General features: G+C 36.9%; 1 protein-coding gene across 5 annotated transcripts in view; it reads left to right on the forward strand.

Moving 5' to 3' along the window:
• Window positions 1-24,712, forward strand: part of USP22 (ubiquitin specific peptidase 22) — a 110,576-nt gene that overhangs the window by 46,537 nt on the left and 39,327 nt on the right. For 2 of the 5 annotated variants that reach the window (XM_062588397.1, XM_062588396.1), the window contains exons 3-6: window positions 5,320-5,433; window positions 6,002-6,046; window positions 10,940-11,041; window positions 13,879-14,034. In XM_062588397.1, coding sequence (XP_062444381.1) covers window positions 5,320-5,433; window positions 6,002-6,046; window positions 10,940-11,041; window positions 13,879-14,034 — 417 coding nt within the window. The remainder of the gene's footprint in view (window positions 1-5,319; window positions 5,434-6,001; window positions 6,047-10,939; window positions 11,042-13,878; window positions 14,035-24,712) is intronic. The other 3 variants (XM_062588394.1, XM_062588395.1, XM_062588398.1) reach the window with 3 other exon arrangements.

Genomic DNA, 24,712 nt, shown 5'->3' on the forward strand with positions numbered 1-24,712 from the left:
TTGAACATACTGCAGTTTTACCTTTTCACACAGCAGTGTAGTCACTGAACTTGGTAAAGACCCAATGGACCATACCTCTGCATACTACTGAAATACAACTTGTTAGGAGACTTTAATCATGGTGCTATAATCGGTTATCAATAAAAACAGAAGGAAGAATTGCTCTGAAAGAATTAATATGGGCAGGTAATCCTCCAGAGAACTATAAATAGTGTATCGTTAGGCCGGCTGCCCAGGCCTCTCAGTCAGATGTGATTACAGATTCATGTCTGTAGGTAGGAAGACTGTAGGTTTATTAAAATTGATGAGAATTCTGGGTGGCTGTAAGCAGGGTGGAGGGGTGTTTCTCTTGCTCTTTTTTTATTATTATTTTATTTTATATACTTCTCAGAGAAACTGAGAGAAGCAAATTGGCAGCCTCTGCAGTGAGTAAACCTCAGGAAGACTTGCCTAGGGAAGCAACTTGTATACCATGTGTCTGTGTCTATTACTAATTGGATTATGGTGGGGTTTTTTTATTTTTTTTTTTTGACCAAACAGATTATGAAAGAAGACACCAAACGCTTTTTTATTATTATTTATTTTTTTGCTTGGCCTAAAGAATCACAGTAAATATTTTGTTATTCTAGTCACAGGCTGAGGGCAGTGTTGAAGTCCTCAATAGAGCATTAATGAGTAAATACTGTTAGAAAGTTTCTGACTTTCCTCCTTTTTAGGAGGGAGAAGTACTTTGTTCTGCCTGTGAGCACTGCTAGAATATCAGCAATAGTGGAGCATCCAGGCCAGAAACAGCCAGAATATGGTTCTGGATGAACAGCGAGATGGGCATCCGAGTGACATCCTGATGGTAGGGGTTGCTGGTTAATCCACATCTGAAGCATGGGCTATTGATGGCCATATTAATTGTTTGCCTTGACTATTAGTACAGATGATGGGAAGGAGTGAGCAGCCTTCAGTGTTTCTGCTCACTAGTTCCTTGCATAAATCAAATATGTAATCTTGATGCATCAGATGGATCTGCTAGTGTATTTTGGAAGTGTATTTTCTTACTGAGGTCAGTAAGAATTTTCTTCCTCAGATCAGTAAACCTTAATATCTTGTCAGCTTATGAATTCTTATCTGTGATGCAGTTTTCAGGTGTCAGGAAAGGAGAAAGAAGGCAATTATATACTTGTTTTCTTATCTGATATATTAGCACCAAAATGAGTAGAGAGTTGGATGAAGTTTAGAAAAATCTGTTCCTGTGGATTTAAGACTATTATCCATAACTGGTTTAATGATTAACATTTCAATAAGAATTAGGGGGGTGTGAATTAGCCTAGAGTGTTGGCTTACAATACTGTGTGAAAAGGTTACCAGTTTTATTTGTTACAGAATTTGAATAGAATGTAGGTGACTTGCGTGGAAGAAGTGTGTTGATTTCAGGTTGACAACATGCCAAGACTGAGTCACAGAAGTTCACAGCTGAATTAATTCTAACACAGACCTGAATTTCATCTTCTTTTTGTGTACTTGAAAGCAACAAACATTCTGAGAAAGCCTGAATAGTTATGTTTTGCAAGTACTTATACTGAAATGTGAATTACAAATGCATCGTATCTTGATGAAAGATTATCATGAAGTATCCCATGTTCAGCTGTGCAGCATTAGTCTATTCTTGTAGGTCCTTGCTAAAATGATCATACATGTTTTTTGCTTAATTGGATGGCATGCGCACACTGTCGTTCGCTCTCTGAGTGTGACACACTTCCCTGCTTTTTTACATATTGCTATCATGTTCCCACTCTCTCTGGTCTCTTTAATGTTTTCACAAGGACGTCAGTGGATATATTTGTCAAAATAAAGCACTCAAGCTTAAACAAAACACTTTACTTGGCTCCCAGACAGAGAGATTGAAGAAGACCTTTTGCAGCCTAAATTTAAACTTTCATCCCTGAGCTGTTGTCTTCTAATATCTGTTACTTGCACCAGTAGATAAAGTTGTTCCTGTTTACATGTGATCTTCTGTGGTACCCCTTTGTTTCTTCAGACTGATAGCCCATTTTTCATTTTGGAATAAAGCATCTTTCACTTTCTCCCTGCTTTTGTCTTGCAACTGTTTAGTTTTTTTTATATGAAGGGATACAAGGAGATCTGACTTTCAGTTAATATTATCCTGTTGTCAGCAGTCTAAAAGCAAAGAAAAATGTTACTTTGCAGAAGAGGCCTTTTCATTACTGAATTCCTATGCCTGTAATGTTCCACAAACAAACAGGTATTCTCAATTCCTAGAATAGGAATCTAGATTAATTAAATCTGATAAAATCACGATGGGATTCTTTTAAATTTCTCCTGTTTTTTCCCCAATGAAAAAGATAAACTGTATACTTCTATAGAATGTGTATCAATTCTGTATGTATAGTAAGATGAAGCTGGATTAAAATACAGTGATAAGATTGATTTTGGAGGGGGGAGAAGAAAAATGTTAAGGGTTTTTGTTTGTTTGTTTTTGTTTGTTTTGTTTTTTGTTCCCTCTGCGAGGGAGTAGTGTTAGGAAGAGCAGGTACTCCAAGATGGGAGTAGCAGCCATCCCGGAGGAGCCTAGTCAGAGAAAAATTCACGGCAAGAAACGTGATACATCCTGGCAGTGTCAGCAGTGGATTATGCTGAAACACCTAGGCATGCTTTCTGGGTCAGTAGTTCCCAAACTGTTACGGATATTTTGCACTCTCTTCTAAAGAAATAATTCTATTTTACTTCAAGACAACCACAATAAGATTAAATTAATGTGTATTTCGAGGAAAAAAATCCTACTAATTTGAGGGAAAAAAAATAATAAAGTTTATTTTGACCTTTTTCCTAGAAGCCATGTTACATCTTTCATCAGAAATTCCTGCCCTTTCATTCTGTTACAGTCAGGCCTGCATGACCTGTTTTTTCTCAGTCCTTGAGGTAATTTGTCCAAAAGCTATTGCAGTCTTCTCTGTGCCACTGAAAGTGTTGGCGTATATTCAGCCGCATTGTTCGCTGAGTGTGCTGAAGGGGATGTGCTCTCAAGAGTTCTTAATCAGGCGTTGGACAATTACGGCTTTTACTGAGCCCCCATTAACCTTTTTGATTCTTTATGGCAAAAATTCATTCTGCTCTGAATAAGTGGCTTATCCTTTGCAAAGTCTCTTATTGGTTTTCATCTTGACACATATGCTTCATCATTCACACGTGTAAGACCAGAAAGTTGAGAAAAGCGCAGGCCCTCTCAGCATGGCATGGGACTACCCACTCTAATGGTTACTGCAAAATGCTTGTGCTCACCAGGTGCCTCATCTGTTTAGCCCTGTGATTTTTTTTTTTTTCTCTCTTTTAGTTGGTGGGTGAAAGGGTTGTCCATGGGGTGTCTTTTTTTTTAAACAAATTCATGAGGAGTAATACTTGATTTTGTTTGGGGACCAGTACTTTGGATTTTCAACAATTTGTTGTTGATCTTTGTGCACAGCTGGTAACAGAATAGATACTGAAGTAATTGCTGTATAATTCATACTAACTATGCGTAGCTTACCTGTGGTTTTTCTGACATACCATAGTTCTTTCACCATTGATCTCCACTGCAGCTAAGATTCTCCTCCACTTCAGTGATACTCTGTTACAGGAGTTTAGCTTCTCCAAAGCCTCATCAGAGTTCTGCTGTTTCGGACGTTGTAGAAGATAATACAGGCAGCCCTCAGCCTCTTCTACAAGTTGATTGCAGTCCAAATAGACAAAACAAAATGATTAAAATAAGGAAACACACAAGAAAGATGAGAGCAAATAAACATTAAGGAAACTTCTTTAAGTTATTTTTCTGTTTATTACCTACTAGAGGAGGCAGCAAGCAAAATACAACATAGTCATGGGAAAAGTGATTTTTGGAAGGGGAGGGAAAAGAGGACTAAGTGAGGGGAGGTAAGAGATGCATTGGCACTGAAGGATGAATAAGGCACAGTTAGGAAGAAACCTTACCAAACAGATTTTGTTATCAAAGTTAGAGGTGGAGCACTGATCAAAAAGTTCCCGAATTCCCTGCAGTGGTAAGTGTTGCAATTTCCATGTCCGCTGAAGCCATGGGCCGTTCTCACCTCTAGCAGGTGACGTAGCCCACAGTTCATCTCCTGGCCCAACTGCGACAGGGATCGGGTAGGGCTCTGAGCGCTGGGCGCCTCGCTGGCAGGGAACGCAAAGGATTTACCCTTATTTGCCCGTGGCACCAGGCAGCAGGGTGCCAGCTGCGTGCATGCGAGTCGCATGGAATCTTGCCTATTTATACGTTCAGAATTATTCCCTACTGTTTGTCCACCTAATGTGGTAGTGGCTTCCTTTAAAATGTATTTCCTTTACAGCGAGAGTATTTTAATAAGGCTTCTTACCTGGGAATAAAAAGATTTTGAAAATAATATAAATGGAGGAAATGCTCTTGAAGGAAGATGGTGGTGTGTTTCTTGGCTGTCTCCAAGGTGCAGGTTGTATTTTGGTTGCCAGACTAAGAATTTGTTAGTGCCCATTGAAAACTTGTTTCTTTTCTTTGTTGATTATGACTTTGTCTTTTCTGATGTCCTGAAAATCAGCAGTTTGCTAGGATGAGTTTTCATTTACTACTTCATCAGTCAGCGTTGTAGCAAAATGTAGCAAAATTTTTCTGATTTCTTTCTTTTATTGGCCCTTTTTTAGGGTCCATTTTGTTTGCTTATTTAAAGCATTGTTCAGTGTTTCTATGTCCATTTTAAAAGAGCCTAGGAAATGGCATCTAACCTATGGAATAAACCACTCTGGAAAACTGTAACCCTCGACAAATACATTTTTGAGTTTTCAGTGCTCTCTTTGCTTTGATTTTTCAACTGGATTTTTAAGTAGATACCTTCTAATTACTTTAATGGATTTGGATAGAAATTATTTAAGTCATAGAAGAGAGAATTCAGACTTGCATATCAAATCTTAACATTGTGGTACAGTACTATTTCAGCACATGCTGCAATCAGTCACTTTAATTATCTCTCTTGGCTACTTATATCTGTCTTTGTCTAAAATGTATATTGTGAATTACAAAGAACTCTGAGGCAGCTAATGCCTTGTTGGCTTGCTGTGCCAGAACATATTGAATAACTTGCACTGTAACTGAAAAGTTTTCCCTGGGTTTTTTTCAGATTCTAAGGTACAGATTATTTTTTGTTTTTGTGGATTGCAGAGAAGAAATAGTGTTAACTTGGAAGCCTGCTTTAAAATGTCTTCTATTTTATAAACTCACATCTTTTTTTTTTTTTTTTTTTTTTTCTTTTTTTCCTTCTCCCCAAATTCCCTTCTGTTTTGCAGCCATAGACCTTTTGTATGGGGGTATATACTGCTTTATGTGTCAAGATTACATATACGACAAAGACATGGAACAAATTGCCAAAGAAGAACAACGAAAAGCTTGGAAATTACAAGGTTTGGTTTTCCTGCCTGAATTTCTTGTTTTTGTTTTTAATCATACCTGTCCCTCCCATTTGTCAATGGCAAAAAATAGTAAAGGGAAGAGAGTGCTCTTTACAGATAGTACTATATAGGCTATGGGAGAGACAGATGTATAGATACCGTTTTCCAGGAGTTAGTTCCAGGAGTTAGATTGTTAGTTTAATATGTACACCACACTGAATTGTAGCAGAACTATTTTATTTTAATTACAAATATAAAAATATCTAACTTTACCTAACACATATCTCTCTCTAATAGTATTTAAGTTTTGCAGGATTAGAGAATGTAACAATCTGTTCCTTTAGGCTAACTTGGATAATAAAGGCAAGAAATCTGTTTCCCTCACATGAAATGCCACTTTTGTGTGTGATTTTTCTTTTTTTTATTATTTTTTTAATAGAACGTGCCAGCTTTACTTACATACACACCTGTGCTTTCATGGTACACTCACAGTATCTATGTAGAAATATTTACACACAAATATATGTACACACATTTGTTTTATTATTCAGTTTGCTTTCCCTAATTTTTTCTTTTTTAGCCTTCACCCCAACAGTGGTTTCTCACTACCAGTGTACAATGACAGGTAAGAAGCGTGGGCTGGCGACGCACTTGACTAACAAGCGTCCCTTTGCTGATTATCCTGCCATTTTAGACATGAATCACAGTTAAGAATGACAGTTTTATCATGCAAATTGTTTTTCTCTTGTTTGGATATGTTCCAATGATTAAATAATTATGGTAGACTTAATTTCATATACCCTTTCCTTGATAGAGCTACACCGAAACAAGCTTTTTTTCCGTTTTTGGAAGGGAAAGGAAGTAGCATTTATCTTGACCAAACTGAGTAGTTTTTAAGCATCAGTTATAGATGCTTACCACCTTTCATTTTCCATGGCCTTTAGGGGTATGTTTTCTTAAAGTGGGAGGTCAGTGTTTGAAGACAGAAACTTCTGTCTAGTAATGGACTACTCTTACCAAATCCATGGCATCGTGTTTCGATGTGACTGCTTTAGTCAGGGTTGTGATAGGGCTTCAGACTATTCTTAACCTCATTTCCAATTTTAAAAATAGCTAACATTGTATTAGGTAGAGGTTTTTCTGATGGCATATCAAAACTATAGCTGCTTTAACTCAGTTCCAACTACAGATTGCATTCTACTACTTGTTTACTCCCTATTTTGAGGAAATCTAGCTAGAAAAGAAGGATAGTGAAGGTACATGCTAAGTTCTAGAAGAAGAAAACATGATATAAAATCCATTAGCACAAAGTACTTGCTTCAAAGCAAGAAAATAAGGAAATTTTTTTAACTTACTTTTAGGCTACACACCTCTTGAACATTTCTTCAATTCTTTCTAAAATATATCTTAAAATTTGTCCACTACAATAGTATTACGCTTGCTCACGGTGCTATAGAAGAGAGCCCCTCAATTCTTTTTGAAGGCATAAATTCAGAGCATTTTGTCACATATTAAGGGCAACATAATTATTTGTGCCTTCTGGCACAGTAGGTCTGTTCCAAGATACAGCCAGTCTGTCCTCTGATGGACTTTAGGCTGGTATAACACTTGCTCAAGAGTATTAAGAGACTATTAAATGGGATTGTTCATCCTGTCTTCGTGGACCTCAACGGTGTGTGCTGAAGTGAAGAGTAACTGAGAGGAAATGACAGACCAAAAAAACTCCAAACAAAAAACTTCCTCTGTACTGGTTAACTGACTAATGAATAGAATATATTTATATTTAATGTACATCACATCTGCTGTTGCTGGAGAACATGTCAGCAATGACCAATGAAGTTATAAATTGCTCTCTATTCCTCCGTTTTAAATTACTGGAGTACACAATACAGACATTTTTTCTTTAAAGCTATAGCATAGGAGCTTTTATTTTATGGCTTTGTGTCATGAAACTATGTGTATTTCTCAGCAAATTAGTCTGAGAAATAAAAAAGTAATAGAGAAATTTTCCCTTCCAACATTGTGTCAGTTCATACCTGTTTTCAGTGACTCATGGTACCTGGGAGTTCATAAAGGGAGGGACCCTCCCTTCAAACTGAGTGTCGAGATTAGTGCAGTTCACTAACACAGTGTTTTGCTCTTACTTTTCTGCTACAGTTAGATTTACCTCAGTGCTGTCTAAGAAACTACTGTAACTTTGTTTAAAGAAAAAAAAAAAAGTGAATCCAGTCTGCAAAAACTGAGATTGGTTTAAAAATTAAAGTGTATATGTTGTATATTTTCAAATTTCTGCCTGCAGTGCTTGGAAGGTACTACTACATACTTTTAATAGATATTCACATAACAACATGATGCCTGGAGAAGAAACTTTAAGAAAAACCCCGAATATCATTAGATTCATTTCATATTCCTACAATGTTAACTCTCTCTTTAGTGTGATGAGTTCACAAGTCCAGCAGTAATTCAAGATTACATGGTATAGCTCTGAACATGTTGCAATTCTACAGTTTTTTTGTGGTATCAGTTATTATTATACTTAATAATGAAGGAAGTGAGAATACATTGAGTATTTTGTCCTAATTAATGTTCAGATTCTTGGGGGCGGGGGGGAAGGAATAAGGGGCTTTTGCTAAAGGATAGCCAAGTAAGCAAGCTATATTAATGTTTACCTGCAAAACTGACTCTGTAAATTAGATCCTTCATTCCCTTTTATTTTACTTGCCCATGTGTCCCTAGTTAATCTCTAAAAAATGAAAATCCACATGTTTGTCCTAATGAAATTAATTCTTGGATGCAGATTTGACATGCTAACTTTAAATTGTGGCTATTTGATAGCATTGTTTTGAAAATAAGAGTTTTCATTCCCAATAATACTACTTTGCTTTAAATGGTAATTTGTGCATGTTCTGGAAATCTTTCTGTTTAAGGTAATTTATATAGGGGTTTTTGGCACATCCATGAGTATTATTAAACCTATTTTTGTTATTTCACTTCAAAACATTGAACCAACCCTAATGAATAGAACTAGAGGGTGGGAGGGGTTGTTCTTTTCTTTTTCTTTCTCTCTAAATTTTCAACCTGAAAATCTCAACATTCTTAAATTATATAGGACGAATTCAGAATGAAAAAGAATACTTTGACTTGAGTCTATGAGGTTTCTTTTTATTATTTATTTTTCTCTCTGACTTAAACTTGCACTCTTGATGAGAGACTTCTGTAAGAAAGTTTTCTATTTTGCCTCTATATGCTTGTTGTGGCATTAACTATCTGTAGTTTTCTGTTTGATTTGATTTCTTTTTAATTAAATACCATTTGATTCACTCAGAAACCTGCAAAATAATCCAGTCTGTTTTATTTAACTTTACTTAGAGTTGAACTTGTTATGAAATGCTTTGGTCCCAATCCTTTAAGCATTTAAGCAACATAATTATATATGGATATATAATTATATGAGTACTCCCACTGACATATGTGGAACTATTGCAGGTGTAAAGTTGAGCACACATGTGTTTGCAGGTGCTAATTTTGCTATATTTGATTTTTTTTAAAAAAAGACAGGAGTTTAACATACCCAAGTTTATTTGTGTTAATTTTTTTTTTTTTTTGTGAGGGCTCATCCTTTTGTCAAATTACTCTAACTGTGCCATGCTTAAGCTGTAGTGTAAAAGAATACGAGGCTTAATTTACTGTTGGCTAGTGCAATAGGTGGTAGTAACGAGGTGCTGAAAAGAATACTGAGCTTTTCTTACAAACAGATTTATATAAATTCACATAAGAATATTACAAATATGAAAAGGTTTGCTGAAGATATCTAATACAAAACTTGTTGCAAGCCAATGTTCTGTTGTATGTGAACTGCCCATATGTGCATCTCTGTAAAGTTGCTTCATTCAACGTTTGCCTATGCATACTTTATAGTGTATTCAAAGCATTGCAGCTATTTCATCTCATCAATCTGTTACACAGTAGTTAGTTTCCTCTTCAGTTTTTCTGGGTGTGTTGCTTCATGCTGAACTTTGGATAAAGAAAAGGGACTGTGATTTTTGGTTTTCTTTCTTATGCTTTTTGCCTAATGTATTGAATCAAGTGAGTTTTTTTTTTTTTTTTTTTTTAAATGCAACCATGTAAATATGAACTTTACTGTCCTCAAGAATCAAGAAATGAGACCTTTTATTCCTAGAACCTGGAGGGTCAGCAGTAACTATGAATTGAACATTTTTGGGTGGGTAACTTCTGACAAGCATAGCTATTTCTGAAAATGAAGATCAAAGAGCTATTAAAATTTAATGGATATTATGCAGAATGTGTAAGCCTCTAGCTGTATTTTCTACTCTCCTTTTCATATGTATGATTTATAATTTATTTTTTGTAGCACAGCACTGTTTCAGCTGCATGCATTCTGTGAAAAATCTGACTCTTAATTGACTTTAATCCTTAGTTTTAGAATAGATTGCTTGTCATCCTATTATTCTTTACTTTTAATGCCGGGATGCTTTTGTGACTCACTGTAATTGACCTTGTGCAGCAATTTCTTTTTGCTGCATAGAATGCTGCAGCAGTACTGAGCTGGGCAGCACACGAGGCTTCACTGCTATTTTTCTTGAACCAGGCTTACACTGAACACAGCTCTGTGCCTACTTCTCATCTGTTCTTCTTACTGATTACCTGACTCATTTCTACTCCCCTTTCTTTTCAACAAAAGAAATGTGTTTGAAATAAAATATTGATGTTTTAAAAGAATAATGGCAGATTTCAGCTGCAACTCATGAGAAAAAATATTTTCCCAGAAAAAGGGTAGTTAAGTATTGACGGGAGTTTTTGTTTGTTTGGGGATTTTTTGTACTTCTACCTACATTTCATGGTAACATTGTAGATACTCCAGTACCTACTGAATGAATATCAAATACTGTAAACTTGCTAATTGCTGCTGCTGCAGCAGTGGTTATAAGGAAAAATTGTATTCCGTGATAGTATGTACAAAAACGTGTAATTATAGCATATGTTGTTTAGTATCTGTGAATTACTAATTTCTGCTTTGCATCTGTAAAGACTAAAACTGTATCTGTCCATTAAGTTGGATCTGTTTAATAACTCGTCAGATTTCAATGACAAAATACTACTTGGTTGTCCTGTATCTTCTCCTAAAATTATACAGTGGTGCTGTTTTTGGACCTCCTGCAAAGAGCACCAAAAGGGGAGGGGGAGATTTTTGAGTAAAGTGAATTGACTGTTGTGCTGGAATTTCTTTTTAACCAAAGCAGGAATTATAATTTGGTAGTGGAAAACTTTTTTGGGAATGGAAGGGTATTATGTACAAGTAACTTTTCCTTCTTTCTGCTTTTAGTTCTTGTTTGTTGGGAGATCAGTTGGTCAGTTGCTGTGTTTCTAAATTAGTCTCTTGTAGTTGTGTCTAGATTGAATCTAACTTAATGGACAGCATATTGCAAAGTTTTGCTTGAACAGGCTTTTAAATCCTTTTACTAAACAACTTCCTGAAACTTTCTTTTCATCTACATAGGCATTGGAGAAAAGTATTCAACATGGGAGCCAACCAAACGAGAGTTAGAATTGCTACGACACAACCCCAAGCGAAGAAAAATAACCACAAACTGCACCATAGGTAAGTTCTAGAAATTCTTTCCCAAACTCATACATGGTCACTTGTATTTTCAAAATTCTTTTGGTTTTCCATTAATATTTTTGCCCTTAGGCTGTTGTAGTGGATGTCTTTAGATTTATTTTGTTGTTCTAAAGTTTATTTTATACTACCTTTCATTTGCCTCTCACTGTAGAAGGATGTTTGCTCTGTCACTGCAGGTACTGATGATGGTTCATCTGTGTAACAACTACAAAACAGGAAACTCTTTAACAATGTGTATTTAAAGACTAGCAGAATTCGATGATACTAACTCAGTATCTTAACTCTCTTAACTGCAGATCTCATGCAATTCGATGAAGGAAAATACTTCAGATGTATCACAAATTATAGCATTCTATTGGTTAATTGGATTTTTAGCAGATAGAATAAGGACAGTGATGTCTTTCTGTTTCTTATTATAAACCGAACAGGTTCTCTTCAGTTTCGTATTGAATCGGATATGATAGTTCATTCTCCAGTGAGCTTCAAATGGCAGTTTTCAAATGCTTGTCAAATGTTTAGCATGCAGAGTTCAGTAGTCCCGAGCAAAAGAACTCTCAAATACAAACATGTATCTATGGCTGAAGAGCATCTGGGTACGGGTAGTAAAAATGAACCATACCTTTCATTTTTTTTCTGCAGTCTTTAGTTTGGGAAGTAGAGGGTTAAAATCAACTTCCTGACCCCCTGTAGTGAAGGTTAGTGGGCATTTTGCTGTTAAATGCATGATAACATTTTAATGGTGATAATGCAAGTTTGGAGATGTAGCTTTAGGCATTAGAAGCCAGAACCTGCCTACCAAGTTATGGTTTACAGCATAATCATACAACTTTTCAATATAACTTTATAATCTAATGTTTCTAATATAGTAAAATTATATCATCCAAAAGATATGTGTATATTTATTTAAAAAAATTGAGAAGTAGAGTAAGCTGAAAATGCAGATACAATAGTAACATTAAAGAAAAGACTGTATATTTGCTGCAGTGGAACAAGAAAGAGTTGGGAAAACATCTGGACTTCAGAAACTTCAAACAGCCTAGGAAAAAGTAACTAGAGATCGCTTGTATCTTTTTCATGTTGGGATTTTAAGCATTTTATGAAACTGATATATCTTGTAAATACTCTTACAGATTACTTAGACACAGGACAAAAAAAGCTGATTTGGTAGAACTCTGAAGGTGGATGTGACCTTTCTGAAGAAATGAAACACATTTGTGCTTTGTTTCTCATACCAATTGTAGGAACACTATGCCTGTTCTTAAAGGACTTTAAATTTTTCAGCCTGTTTAAAAAGGACATTACTGTTTGCTTGAAGTCTCATACAATGCTGCATGGGTTGGGGAAGTGCTCATGAAACACAGGGGATAAGGGCAATGACTGATCTCTTTACTTCTGCAGGCGTGCTTTTAATAATTTCTCCTACGGAGCCCTAGAGCTGTCTATATGCTGAGATAGAAAGAGAAAAAAATCAAAGCGCCCAGGAGACATAATGCAGTTTTGGGCTACAGTTAAAAGCAAAAGACTAGCTTTCTTTCACAAAAATACATTGGGGGTTTAGCTGAAGGAAAAAAAGACCTGCCGTTGTCTTTGAGCCTTTTCTCTCCATCTAACCTGCTGCTAAATATATACCTGCTTTAGAGTCTTTCCCTTCACTTTCTTTACACTGACTCATCTGTTTGGGGTTTCAGATCAGTCAGCAGACTGAAATGCAGCAGTTATCCGAACATTCCCATGTCTCTCTAATACTCAATTCTTTTGACATCAAGCTTTAATTCTATAACAGATATTAGTGAATCTAGTTTACCTTCTGAAGTAGGTAAATGGTTTGGAGAGTGCGCATGATAAACTGTTTTATTGGTTCTGAAAATGAAGATTATGTTGATAACCATCTATAAGCATTGCACATTTGTTGATCAGTTCTATTTACGTACAGAATCTGTTAAAGCCTAACCAGCTACCTTTTACCTATAAAACATTCTCTACAAAGCTATTTTAAGAGAAAAACAGGTACTTGTTTTCTTCTTCCTCCTCCATCCTACCTCTGGAGAAACACTAATAACGATTGGGAGACAGGATATTTTTAACTGCTGTGTGATGACCTTTTGAAATGGTTATTGGCCTGATACTTGAGTGTTTGTCCAAGTGAAGTATATAGTATTATAACTAAAGTAGATGGGAAAATGGTGTGAAACCCAGATGTGGCATGGCTTAGAGAAGGTTCTATGTAACTTGTCTGTAGAGGGCTTAAGATTTTTGCTCTAATCATAGAATACATTCAAATTTTCATTATTCATATCTAGGACATAACTCAGTGGTAAAATATACTGTGTTGTAATTGCCTGTTACATATATAACTGTTTACATAACATTTGGTTGAGCGTTTGTTTCTCTATGGCAAAACCCCCTTTGAATGTAAAGGTTTTTTTTTTCAATTCCAGATTTATAGCAACCCCATGCTTCTCAAACAGCAGACTGTGTGCACTACTTTCTCTGAGCTGTTTGAACTTTCATACAGCTGCAGTATCCTCTGTCTTTCATTAGCACCATAAATTAAGTCTGAAGAATGAAGTTATGAAGTGAATACATTATAATGAAGGATTGAACTGGTACTTTATTAAAGGAAATACTTTGAAAAACTCCTACTGTTTGAGTTAGCAAAACAAAGTGATACTTCCATTTATGTGACAGTCTGAAACCCATTGAAGATGGAACAACTTGTCCATATCCTCAAGGAGGGGTGGGGAGGGAATCCATAAATCTTGCTTGGTTCTCATTTGAAATGATATGTTCCCATCTGATAGCTATTTTCTACCTAGCGAGAAGATACACAGATAACTTTTTGCTTGAATCGCTATTCTGCCATTCAGCAAATTGCTCTTCAAATGAAAACTCACATCGGGCTGCAGACTACAGAAATCACACTGGTTCCTGCCTTTTGGGATCTAAGCAAAGGACTATTCCCAGTGTTGCAAGTAAGTGTCTTCAGAATGATTTTTTTGGGAACATACTGTTAACCATGAGGAACCATTGAGAACCATCTACATCATAGAAGCCATGAGATGCAAATCCTTACGCAGTTCAGATTTTAACAATGTGTGCGCCATACTCTGAGGAGTTGGCGAACTTGAAATGCTGATGAAGTTTCTGGATTTGAAGACGTTCAAGAAGAGTTCGCAGTCAACTCAGACTATAAATAGGTGCTCTTTGGTGATGTCAGCTCAAGGTATTCTCAGATTTTGCTGTCCCTCAGGTGCTGTAGCATGCTACCTTTTTGGTTGTGCTGGTACAGTTTGTAGGTGAACCAGATCAGGCAACTAATCTTGATTTAAAAAGAAACAAAACGGAAGTAATGGCATACCATGGGGGACACTGAGGATGAGGGCAGAATAGGAGTTTAAGTCACTATATATAGTCTTCAGCAGCAATACTGTTGAATCATGGCCTACACTAGTTTTCATATAAGTGCTCATCTTGGTTTTGGATTGAAGCTGATTTTTCAGGCATACTGTGAACACCAAAACTTCTATATAAAAAGTGTGGTAAGATTCAGACTAAAAAATTATTAGGTTATTTTCTAATGGCATAAAAAGAAGATCTAAATTTTCAGTCTCTTGTTGCATAGGGAGAGGCAGCACTCAGGGTAATTACTAAGCTCAAATTTGCAAGCAAGTTTTTTATTGCGGTATTGAATTAGAAGCAAAAGAGATGTAGTATCTTTTGGGCACTGTTTTCCAAAGCTCGTCTTGCTCTGTTATCATTAATACCCCCAGAAGATCCGCTCTCCTGAGTACATGAAGTATTAGCTAGAGATCAGCTGGTCTCTGATTAGCATATGAAGTGACTTTGTGGCTGAAGATTGGTACATTAACAATAGGAAGAATTAGACTCCCAAGGCAGATGGATAATTAGCGGGAACCACCTGGGATTCCCATTTGCAATGCTGCAAAAAGGCAGAGGGGATAGTGGCCTTTATAGAAGAATGAGCAAATCCTTTTCAGAAAGAATGATGAGGTGTGAGGGAGGTGGCAAAAAAACAATAGCTACATTGGAGTAGCAGGTGGTTTTTGCAGCTGTGCAACACTAAGCAGTGTGATATGAGAAAGAGCAGCACGAGTGGAATAAATATTGCAACAGAGCTCTGGTGTAAAGGTGGCAAGAGGAGATGAACAGTGGCCTGGAAATTATTTCTAGTTGTCTAGACAAGCTACCAGAAGCATTTCTTCATCCATCAGAGCTCCGTGAGCTGTTCGAGGACAACTGTTTATGGCCCAAAGTAAAAGTAACTTGAAGGTGTTAAAGGCAATGTTAAGACTTGCAAGTCTTTTGTTAATGTACCATTTTTATGGTGTACTTATTTTTTCAGGTGAATGTTACTTAAAGGTAGCTCAAATAGAAAAGCAGAACGAAAAACATGACCTGATACAGCACCAAATTTTTAGCCCTAACTTAAATTTAAAATAATGACCTGAAAGCAGTAGTGGGTCTATATTTGAAATTGTGAGCACACCAAGTGCACTTTGAATTGAAGTCTCTTCTCCAGTTTTTAAATTTCTTGGACTACTGTGCAACAAAGGAATGAAAAACTTCCTGCAAGACTACTCAGATAAATGTTTGTTTTCTGACTGCATTTTTTTTTAATGAGGACTGTAACCTATTTGGAAAACTGCTTTGTAAAATCTTGGGTTATTAAATAAGAAACAAATACCACTCTGCTGTCAGGGAGATCCTTCTTGGTCCCCTTTGCTTTGTCATGAGCTCTACCCATTGGATTTGATAGCATATTTTTGATACCTGAGAGTTCAAGTAAATAAATCCTTTGCCCTCAAAGCTTGCAGGATATTTTAAGAGAAGTTTGTGGGGATGAATCTTTTCAAGAATTCTTAACCATATGCTGATGTCTGCTTGCAGATGGTTGCAGATATTTTGCTTGTAGAAAGTCGTGCTAGACTTTCAAAGTTTACCTGTTTAGCAATATAAAATAGAAAGCTGTCTCTCCAAAAATATTGGGGGGAGGGGAACTATATTTGATATTTCAGTAGCCTTTTGTGTATTAATTTTCATTTGAGTGCATGTCACCTAGGTTGCCAGCGCTAATTCCCAGGAACTGCTGTAACAGTACGTGATATGGCTTATCTTCACAGCAATCATAGATTGCTTTATCTATGATTTAATTCCTTCTGAGTACCTTAGGATGGCCGCATTGTTATTGGAGTCCCTGGTGTGTTTAGCTGCTTGGGATGTCAGCTTATTTGGTTTTAGCTAGATTATCTTTCTGGACAGGTAGAACACTTTTGACAGCTAGTTCTGTCTTTGGTTTGGGCTGTTCTTCAGTCATGTCTTGTGTTTACACTGCAATGGCGATGAGCCTTTGTCCACTTTGAGGCTTTGATAAAAGAATTGCACACAGAGGTAAATTTCTTCTCTTTGTGATCTCAATATTTGCAAATCAGATACAGACTTTCTGCACAGTCACTTGACTTTCTTTTTTTTTTTCAAAAATGTGGACATTTCTGGGTGAGTCATACATCTACTGTTTAAAACTGGAACATAATATCACAGCTGATTGGGAAATACAATTCAGTTCTGACCTGGTAACAGAAAATACTTCGTTCAGCCGATCCAGTGTACTACAATTAATTCTTCAAAAGTATTAAAAATTGCTCTTCACATATTCGTGTAGCATGCTTGTAAATATTGATGCTACTCTGTCCTGCATAACCTATTTGTTTTGCACAATACATGGAAATATATTTTGGTGAACTCAGAATGGACATGTAATAAATGTTTTGTTCTCACAAGGATTTAGCCCTGCTTTCAAGTGAGAATACTTCAGCAAGTTGAAGTGTAAACCAGCTGATACAACACTGTTTCTCCAGAGACTATCAGGCAATAGCAGTGGGGTGGCTTGGAAAAAGAAATTCTGCATTCTAGAGGTCTGGCCCTTGTTGGGTTCTCTGCCCTTCCCCAACTCCAGTGATCTTTTGCAGAACTGTATGGCTTGCAGGAGAAACTCAGACTATTGGAATTTTGTAGATCAGGAGTATTCTTAGCAGCTCTTATAAATAAGATGCTTTGTTTTTGGAATATCTGCATACAGAATAAATCCTGTGTCTTTGTTTTGTTTCCAGTAAAATGAAACTATGTCAAAAAGTATTTTGAGGAGTAGTTATCTTGAAGCTTGAGGTTGGTGATATAGATTGGTATTGAAAACAACTTATTCAGTTACATGCTATAAATGTGTGCTAGAGGAAATACACCTTTATATGTATTTCATGTTGTCTCAGGAGTAGTGGGTTTTCATACAGGTTATAAAGAATTCTAAAACATTTGTAAATGTTTTGGATTTTTTTCTGGAAAACATGGGCATTTTGCTTGTTTTATTGGTAGGGATATCAAGCACAGAGAGACAGCAAGGTATATGTATGTGTTTAGCAGCAGTAATATAAAATATCACAGATGATGAAATGCGGGTGTAAGCACCAAACTTTGTAAAGCCAGAAAGCTTAAACTCCTGGGATATTATTACTATAACCTTTGAAGACTACACAAACTTAAAACTATTTGTATGCGAAATAGGCAGATTGCAGCTGAGGTCAAATTTTCTATTATCCCATCTTGGAAAATTGCCATATGTATTACTTGCACAGAAAGCATTTTAATTCTGTAACTGTAGGTGGCTCTTGGGGATTTGAGACAAAGGAAGCTGCACTGTGTGTGTTCGCAATGTGGAATTCTTTATAAGGCAGGGTTCTTGATCCAGGACTCGGATCATGTTCCAAATATCTGACTCGAACCTGATTTTCTTCCTCCGGATTTTTGAAAGGAATCCATAGTTGTTACTGATCCGCACACATCACTTTTTGTTCACTGATTGTGTCACAATTAGACTTCATAAAATTGTTTTCTGCACTTCCTCAGATTTAACTTCATTGCTTGGATGGGTACCAAGGCACACCCCTTCCCACCCCGCCTCGGTACTGAGGCAACTCTCAAGTGTAAAATGTTTGACTAATTTATTTGTTCTCTCTCTAAGGGTAAAGTAGATATGCTATTTCTGCACTGTGCTTTCTTCAGCTGTTATATAACTTCAGTATGCAGTCAAAACACTAGATATTTAACACTAAAAATGCAGTAAGTACATACCTGCTTGGACAGTTTTCTGTGGGAACATGAGGTTTCTTATCAGGAAAAATCCAACAATAGAATATGGCCAGAATTTTAGATTCTTGCCCTCTAAATAGGATACTTTTATTTAAACTTTTTTTTTTTTTGCTTAGTATTAAAGAAAGAAGACATGATAAAATACCGATTTCTGCATCTCTGTTTCATTTCTTTGAAAGCAAACCTAGAGTTCAGCAACATGTTTCCCATTTTCTTGAATGCACTATGCCAGGCTGTAAATTCTAGCTTTTTTTGGTCAATATTGTGCAGTGATCCTCTGAAAAATAAAGCCTTTTTTGAAATGGAGATTTTTTTGAATAGTGAAGCAGTCAGAGCAAAGGTAGTTTCATAATCCCTAATAAGGAGCCAGGTAAGGAACTTCAGAATTAGCCCGTGTAGCTACAAGGATTACAGTCTTAATGTATGCTTGTCTCTTCTTGTCGGGGCCAAGCAGAGAAATACCCTTACCCTGAGAAGGTGGTTTCCTTACAATTTATTTTAAAGGTTTCCTTTGATTTACCATTGTATTTTAATATGCTTTGTGACATTACTGAGAGCATAAAGACAACAAGGCCAATACTCTCCATCTGAGTTTTGTTCTCTTGTGGATCACTTTTAGATTTTATTTACTATGACCTTCCGTTCTGCTCTTTCGTAACTGCTTCTAGATTTGGGCTTTGTGTGGACAGAAGGTAGATACAGTATATACCAAGACTAGGAATGTGCAGAAACAGCATGTGGTATGGTTTGTGTGTCGTGGATTGTTGGACTAGCTCTGTGCCAATTCATCAACAATAATTTGTGCATATTAATATATTTGGATGTATTTAATTTTATTGGCAGTTAGCCTACTCCTTAAGTTATTAATTTGTGAAATCTGTTTTGAGGAAGAGTAAAAACTTGTAGGCAGCATATGGTGTGATATTGGGGGGAAAAGGACGGCTGCGGGTGTGAATTTTATTTTGTCAGTTTAGTGGGAGTACCTCTTGTTCTTTAAAGATACCATCTGCACAGGATTCGCACTCTTAAGTCTTATGCTTCTGTGCAGATCATGCAAGATCTCTCTGAGCTTTTAAGTTTGACTGCTTTGGGGGAGGGCAGAGAGAATATTTTATGCTACCTTTTGAAGTATTTGGTTTTGTGTGAAGGCTTATTTCTTTGCCAGCCAGTTGCCATATAAAAATATCTTGAAGTCTTTAAAACAAGTAGCCCTTACAAATTTGGTTGTCATAAACGCTTTGTATTAATTGTGTAGTAGTGTTTGACCTAGTTCAGTTCTTTGCCTACTACTGTTCTTTTTAGATGTTGAGTGTCCTCCCTGACCTTCCTGTGATTATCAGATTAATCATTCTTTTTATGCTCTTGTTCGTAGGACTTCAATGTCTTGAACTTTGCACTGCATAGTGTGTGAGACAAGGCTGTTCCTATTTTAGTTATTTGGTTGCTTTAGGGGCTTCTCCATAGCTTTATTCAGCTTCTTCAAAGTTACTCAACTCTGTACATACTACAGTTTTAAGGGGCTGATTTCACTGTTGAAGTAAAGCATTTAATGCAAGGTATATACCTACATGCAACCTTCCCTGTGTTCTTTTCTCTGTGCAGAAATACATGCGTTTTTTTGCTTCTCCAGCTCTTTGTGCCATGTGCACTTGGAGTGCAGTGTTTTATCTTTGTCCTCAAGCTGATTCATCTTTAAGTGTTATGAGGATCAGATAATCAAACGTAATCCCATATATTAAAGCATTATGTGATTTATTTTCAGTACCACGTATGCAAGATGTTTTCTTCTATTGTGTGTTCTGAAAATTTGAGAGATCCAGATTATATACACATTCTCCAGTACGCTTCATTGCCAAGAGATCCTGAAAGAGGGTGGATCAGGTTGAAGCATAACTGACAAAATTTGTTCTAGGGATCTTGATATGCCAAGATAGGAGTTCAGAGGAGTTTGGTACAGTTTCTACTGTGGAACTTAATGTCTCTTTCAGTCTTACTCATTTTAGCTGAGAGAACCAGACAGAGGTGATTACTGTGGATGGCTGCATGCTATTTCACCTTTTTCTGAGAGCGTAATACGTCAGCTTCTTCCTGTGACACCTAGTTTAGCTATAACATTTACCGTATCCACTCCTGTTCTGAATCTTGCCACTTCAGTGCTCTTTATGGAGCTTAGAGTACAGAACCGCTGTCACATTTCACACAAGTGTATCTCCTTTTACTCTCTGTGCTTACTTTGCCTATTCTGATGTGGATGTTTGTTTTGGACAGGAGCCTCTGGATATGCAAAGTTTTATGAGATATCACATCTATTATGTTGAGGTATTTGTACCTGCAAAATATAGCTTTGTTTCTGGCAATACAGACTCTTCTCTCAAACATACAATGTAAAGTTCTCCCATGGGATGTTGGGATCTGGTGTGTTCTTACATATGGTAGGCTGCAGTGGATGTTAAAAAGCTTATCTTTGTTGGAGTTCTAAAAACTTCAGTTCTACCTATTTTTGGAAGCCATTCCAACCTATTGAGTCCATCAAGTGTTGACGTTTTATATAGAAATAATGCTGATAATGCAGTAGATTCCTTCCATACATATCCTTTTAATACATCTATAGTGAAATGTTCAAAACTTCTAATCAAGTCTGCATAGCTGAAATCTGCTTTATTATGCAAACCTTTGTTTCTAACTGTCAGCATAAATTGAAGCACCTGTAATTAGGCATGCTCAAAGTGTCAAGCACTTAGAAGAATTACCCCACAGTTTTCCCCAGATTCACAGGATCTGATCATAAAGGTTCTTTAGAATCTCTGTGAGGGTGGGAGAATACCATAGAATTGGATTTTTATTGTGTATGTAGAGAAAATTAAGTGGATGTGATGCAAGTGGTAAATAAAAATGTGGAAGACAATAAATCACAGATACAAAGCTGATACTTCTTGTACTCGTTTTTTTAAAAAAAAAGAAAAAAGAAAAAAAAAACTTACGCAAAATCTTTATTGGTTGACTTCCCATTAGGTAACTTGCCAAAAGGTTCAAAAATAATTTTGTTTGAGATGTAAATTCTTCTTCTTCTTCCTTTCCCTTATTTTTAAACCTAAGCTTGGCTATGGGAGACAATAAATTCATATTCATTCATAAATGAGTTGCATTCATTACATACTACATTCATAAATATAAATATAAGGCGGCGATTGCTTTAACAGGGAAACATTAATGCAGGTTCATATTCTGTCCAGCAGCAATAGTTCCTGGAATACTTTCCATCGTATCTAGATCAGAGCCCAGCTCGTGTGGACCTGTCACATTCCTTGCCTCATCCTGAAATTTTGTGTGGTGGTCCCAAAATTGCTGTTATGTTCTGCTGCTCTAAGACAGCAAAAGATTTACTCTAAAGGGAAAGAAATGTTTTTACTTGTATTCTGATCTGTTCATTTTTTTTCCCCTTATGATTGTAGTCAAGTATGCACAGGACAGATTTGGCCCATATAGTGCTTCTGTCCAGCTGTTACTTTATCCTCCCCCTTGGAAATTATGGGGAAATAAAACAGCTCATGCCATACCAACTCAGGTGCACAGAAATATCTAATATAGAAATAATAGGTTTCTATCTAATATAGAAATAAAATGTTGTCTGCTCCCTCATTTTTGGAAACCTCTGTTGTAAAACTGTGACTGTTTGAGGCATTAAATTTTCTTCTAATAGTAGTAGTAGGCAAGCATGGCTGCGTGGGCTTCGTGCATTATGTGCATCTTCCATAGTAATGCTGTTGCAGTTCTTAAACTATGCATCTATTTACTAAGATGATACTGGCACACTTAAGAATACAAGTGGATCTGGGGATGTTGTAGAATCTTGTCACTGGAGTGTTTTAAGAATAATTCAGAGAAATATCTGTCAAGAATGATTTAGGTAGTGTTAATTCTGCCTTGAGGTAGAGGAGTAGATCTGGTAGCATCTCAAGATCTTTTTGAAACTGTACTTCCTGTGATTCTAGTGCAAGATTCAATGTACTGTTCAGCTGCTTGGTCAAAAACATTTCTATTTATTTTGCTTTGGAAGCATGTTCCTTAATTTAAATTCACAGAACAAATATTTTCAATCTGCGGCCTTGCTTGAAACAGCTCCTTTATTTACAGGGGCTATATGAAAAATTAAGAGGTTTGTTTGTTTATGTTGCCAGATATTTTAGTAATGCTGACTCATTTTACCAGGCGGAGGACGTGCACAGGCGAACAAGTTACCCTCAAATAAGAAGGATGGGAGCTTAAAGCACATCACATGCTGCTAGCTTGTCTGTGTGCTTGGTTTTAACCCAAGCATGCAGTTAGTGTGAAGTATGTGACAGGCTGTAAACTCACAGTCTAGCTTACTGAGCCTGCACCCTTACAAGAGTTCACTTCCTTTGTAGTAACCGCTTGAAACCTAGAGTTACAGAAATAAAAATAAGAATAAAAATAATTGGTCTATACTATTCTAGAGAATCAGGGCATGTAGTGCCTGTGTATTCCTGGAGTCTCAGAAGTATGTACAGGTAGATGAAACCATCATCAGTGTGCAGGGCAAAGAATAGAATCACGTGTGACTGGTAGAATAATTCATGTCTTCGTGTTATCAGTTTATGTACTAGTTCGAAGATGCACCTATATGATAGCATAGTATAGAGGCTATCTTCTGTGCCTGGCATACTCTGTGTGCACTCAGGAATCGTCTCGTTTTGAGTTTTTCTGCTTTTTCCTCTTTTCTGCAATGATAATCTAAAAAACTGTGCTTTTCTTGTTCTCTTGGTAACTTGTTTAATCTTTTTGTTCCAAGGATGTGACCTGTCCTTAAGTTTTTTCCAACGATATATGAGATTAGCTTATGTGAGAAGGCCAAACTTGTTCTGAGAAAGGACCCTGTAGTAAAGCTTTCTCTGGTAGTCGTTGTTTAGAGATGTGCATTTTTTTTGCTATATCTGGTAAAGCTAAGGGTAATCTTTCTTGAATCTCATCTCCATTTGTTGCTCTTTATTGCCTTATTATTAGAAAATTTGTTAAATAAGCTACAGCCATGGGTCTACTGTGCTGAGCCCTCCGTCCAGTTTTGTTAAAATGCCATGTGTTGCCTTTAGTTAAAGGCACAACATGATGCAAGGATGCTGCAGAACTCCTCCAGGATCGATTTATAGCACTACCGATAACTGCAAACCTCAATTTTTCTTGGCCTGTTTTAGCAGGTAAGATGCAGAGGAGCTGAACTGAAGTACTCAGCCCCGATACTGACTAGTCTTTTCATATCCTATGATCCTTTTTAGGTGTATTACTGAAGCGAATGAATGATGCGTTGATCCAAAAATGCAGAAGCTTGTATGCAGATTGTCTATGTAATCTGAAAATGACAGTGAGGATGTATAGCAACCCTGATCCTAAGAGCCATGGTTACCTAGTCTTTGCTGTCCTTTCCTGAGCAGCAGCAGAGCAGCTAATCGTGGTTTCCAGAGCTGTGTGGTAGGGACAGGAATATAGGCATTAGGGATGTGGCTGTTTAACAACCTGGTCTGTGGCCTTATTGCCTAGGCTGAAAGTTTCTTACAGCTAAGCTGACAGAAGGACTGGCTGCCCCTGAAACAAGACGGGCATCTCCTCTGCCCTTCCCTCATTCTGGCACTGATCTTTTGTCTTGACCTCTGGTGAGCTGTTTCAACCTCCTGAAGGAGTCGAAGTCATCACTGTGTGCATGTACACACGCGCATGTGCATGTACACACGTGCATGTATGTGCGCGGGCACGATGAATCTACATTTTCTGCCAGCCTGGCAAGGTGAAAAATTTTACTATGGAGTCATGGAGATACCAGTTAAGTGCAAAGAGAAAACTCCTTTTTGCATCGGTCAGTTGTTAGATTAGCTTAGCTGTAACATGAAAATGTCCTCACGTTCCCCCTCCCTGTCAAGCTGTTCCCTGTGTTTTGTATTACACTGTAGTATTAATCTGAATGTGTGAACAGTCGTGGAGTTGAAGCAGAGGGGGCATTGCACACCTCTTCTAAGCCAAGGTCAAGTACTTTAGACCATTCCTGCTGTGTGATAGAGCTGTTTTGTTGTAACCGCTCCAACAATTGGGAGTCCAGAGTTCTCTTGCTGCAATATTTTCTAAGTATGGGACAATTATTTTTAATATTTAGTTAAACTTCACTTCTTTTGAGCCAAATCTTTCTTATTACAACTTTGGTAGGCCACAAGAGATAATTATAGTCCTCTTTGCAGTAGGCTTTAACATATTTGAAAATTGTCAGCCTCTCTGTTCTTCCTTCAGCACTATCTCTTTTTAATTAACCGAACCAGTGGGTTTTGCAGTTGTTTCTCAGGGCTCATATATTAGTTTCATGTGAATTTTTACTCATGTTCTTGACAACTCTCCAGTTTGTATAGATCTCTCCTAAAATGGGTGTTCAATTCCAGACATCATCCAACTGAGGCTTTGCTGTCATGAGGCACAGCAGTATAATTATGT

The sequence above is a fragment of the Rhea pennata genome, chromosome 15, assembly GCF_028389875.1.
Source record: "Rhea pennata isolate bPtePen1 chromosome 15, bPtePen1.pri, whole genome shotgun sequence".
Taxonomy (NCBI): Eukaryota; Metazoa; Chordata; class Aves; order Rheiformes; family Rheidae; genus Rhea; species Rhea pennata.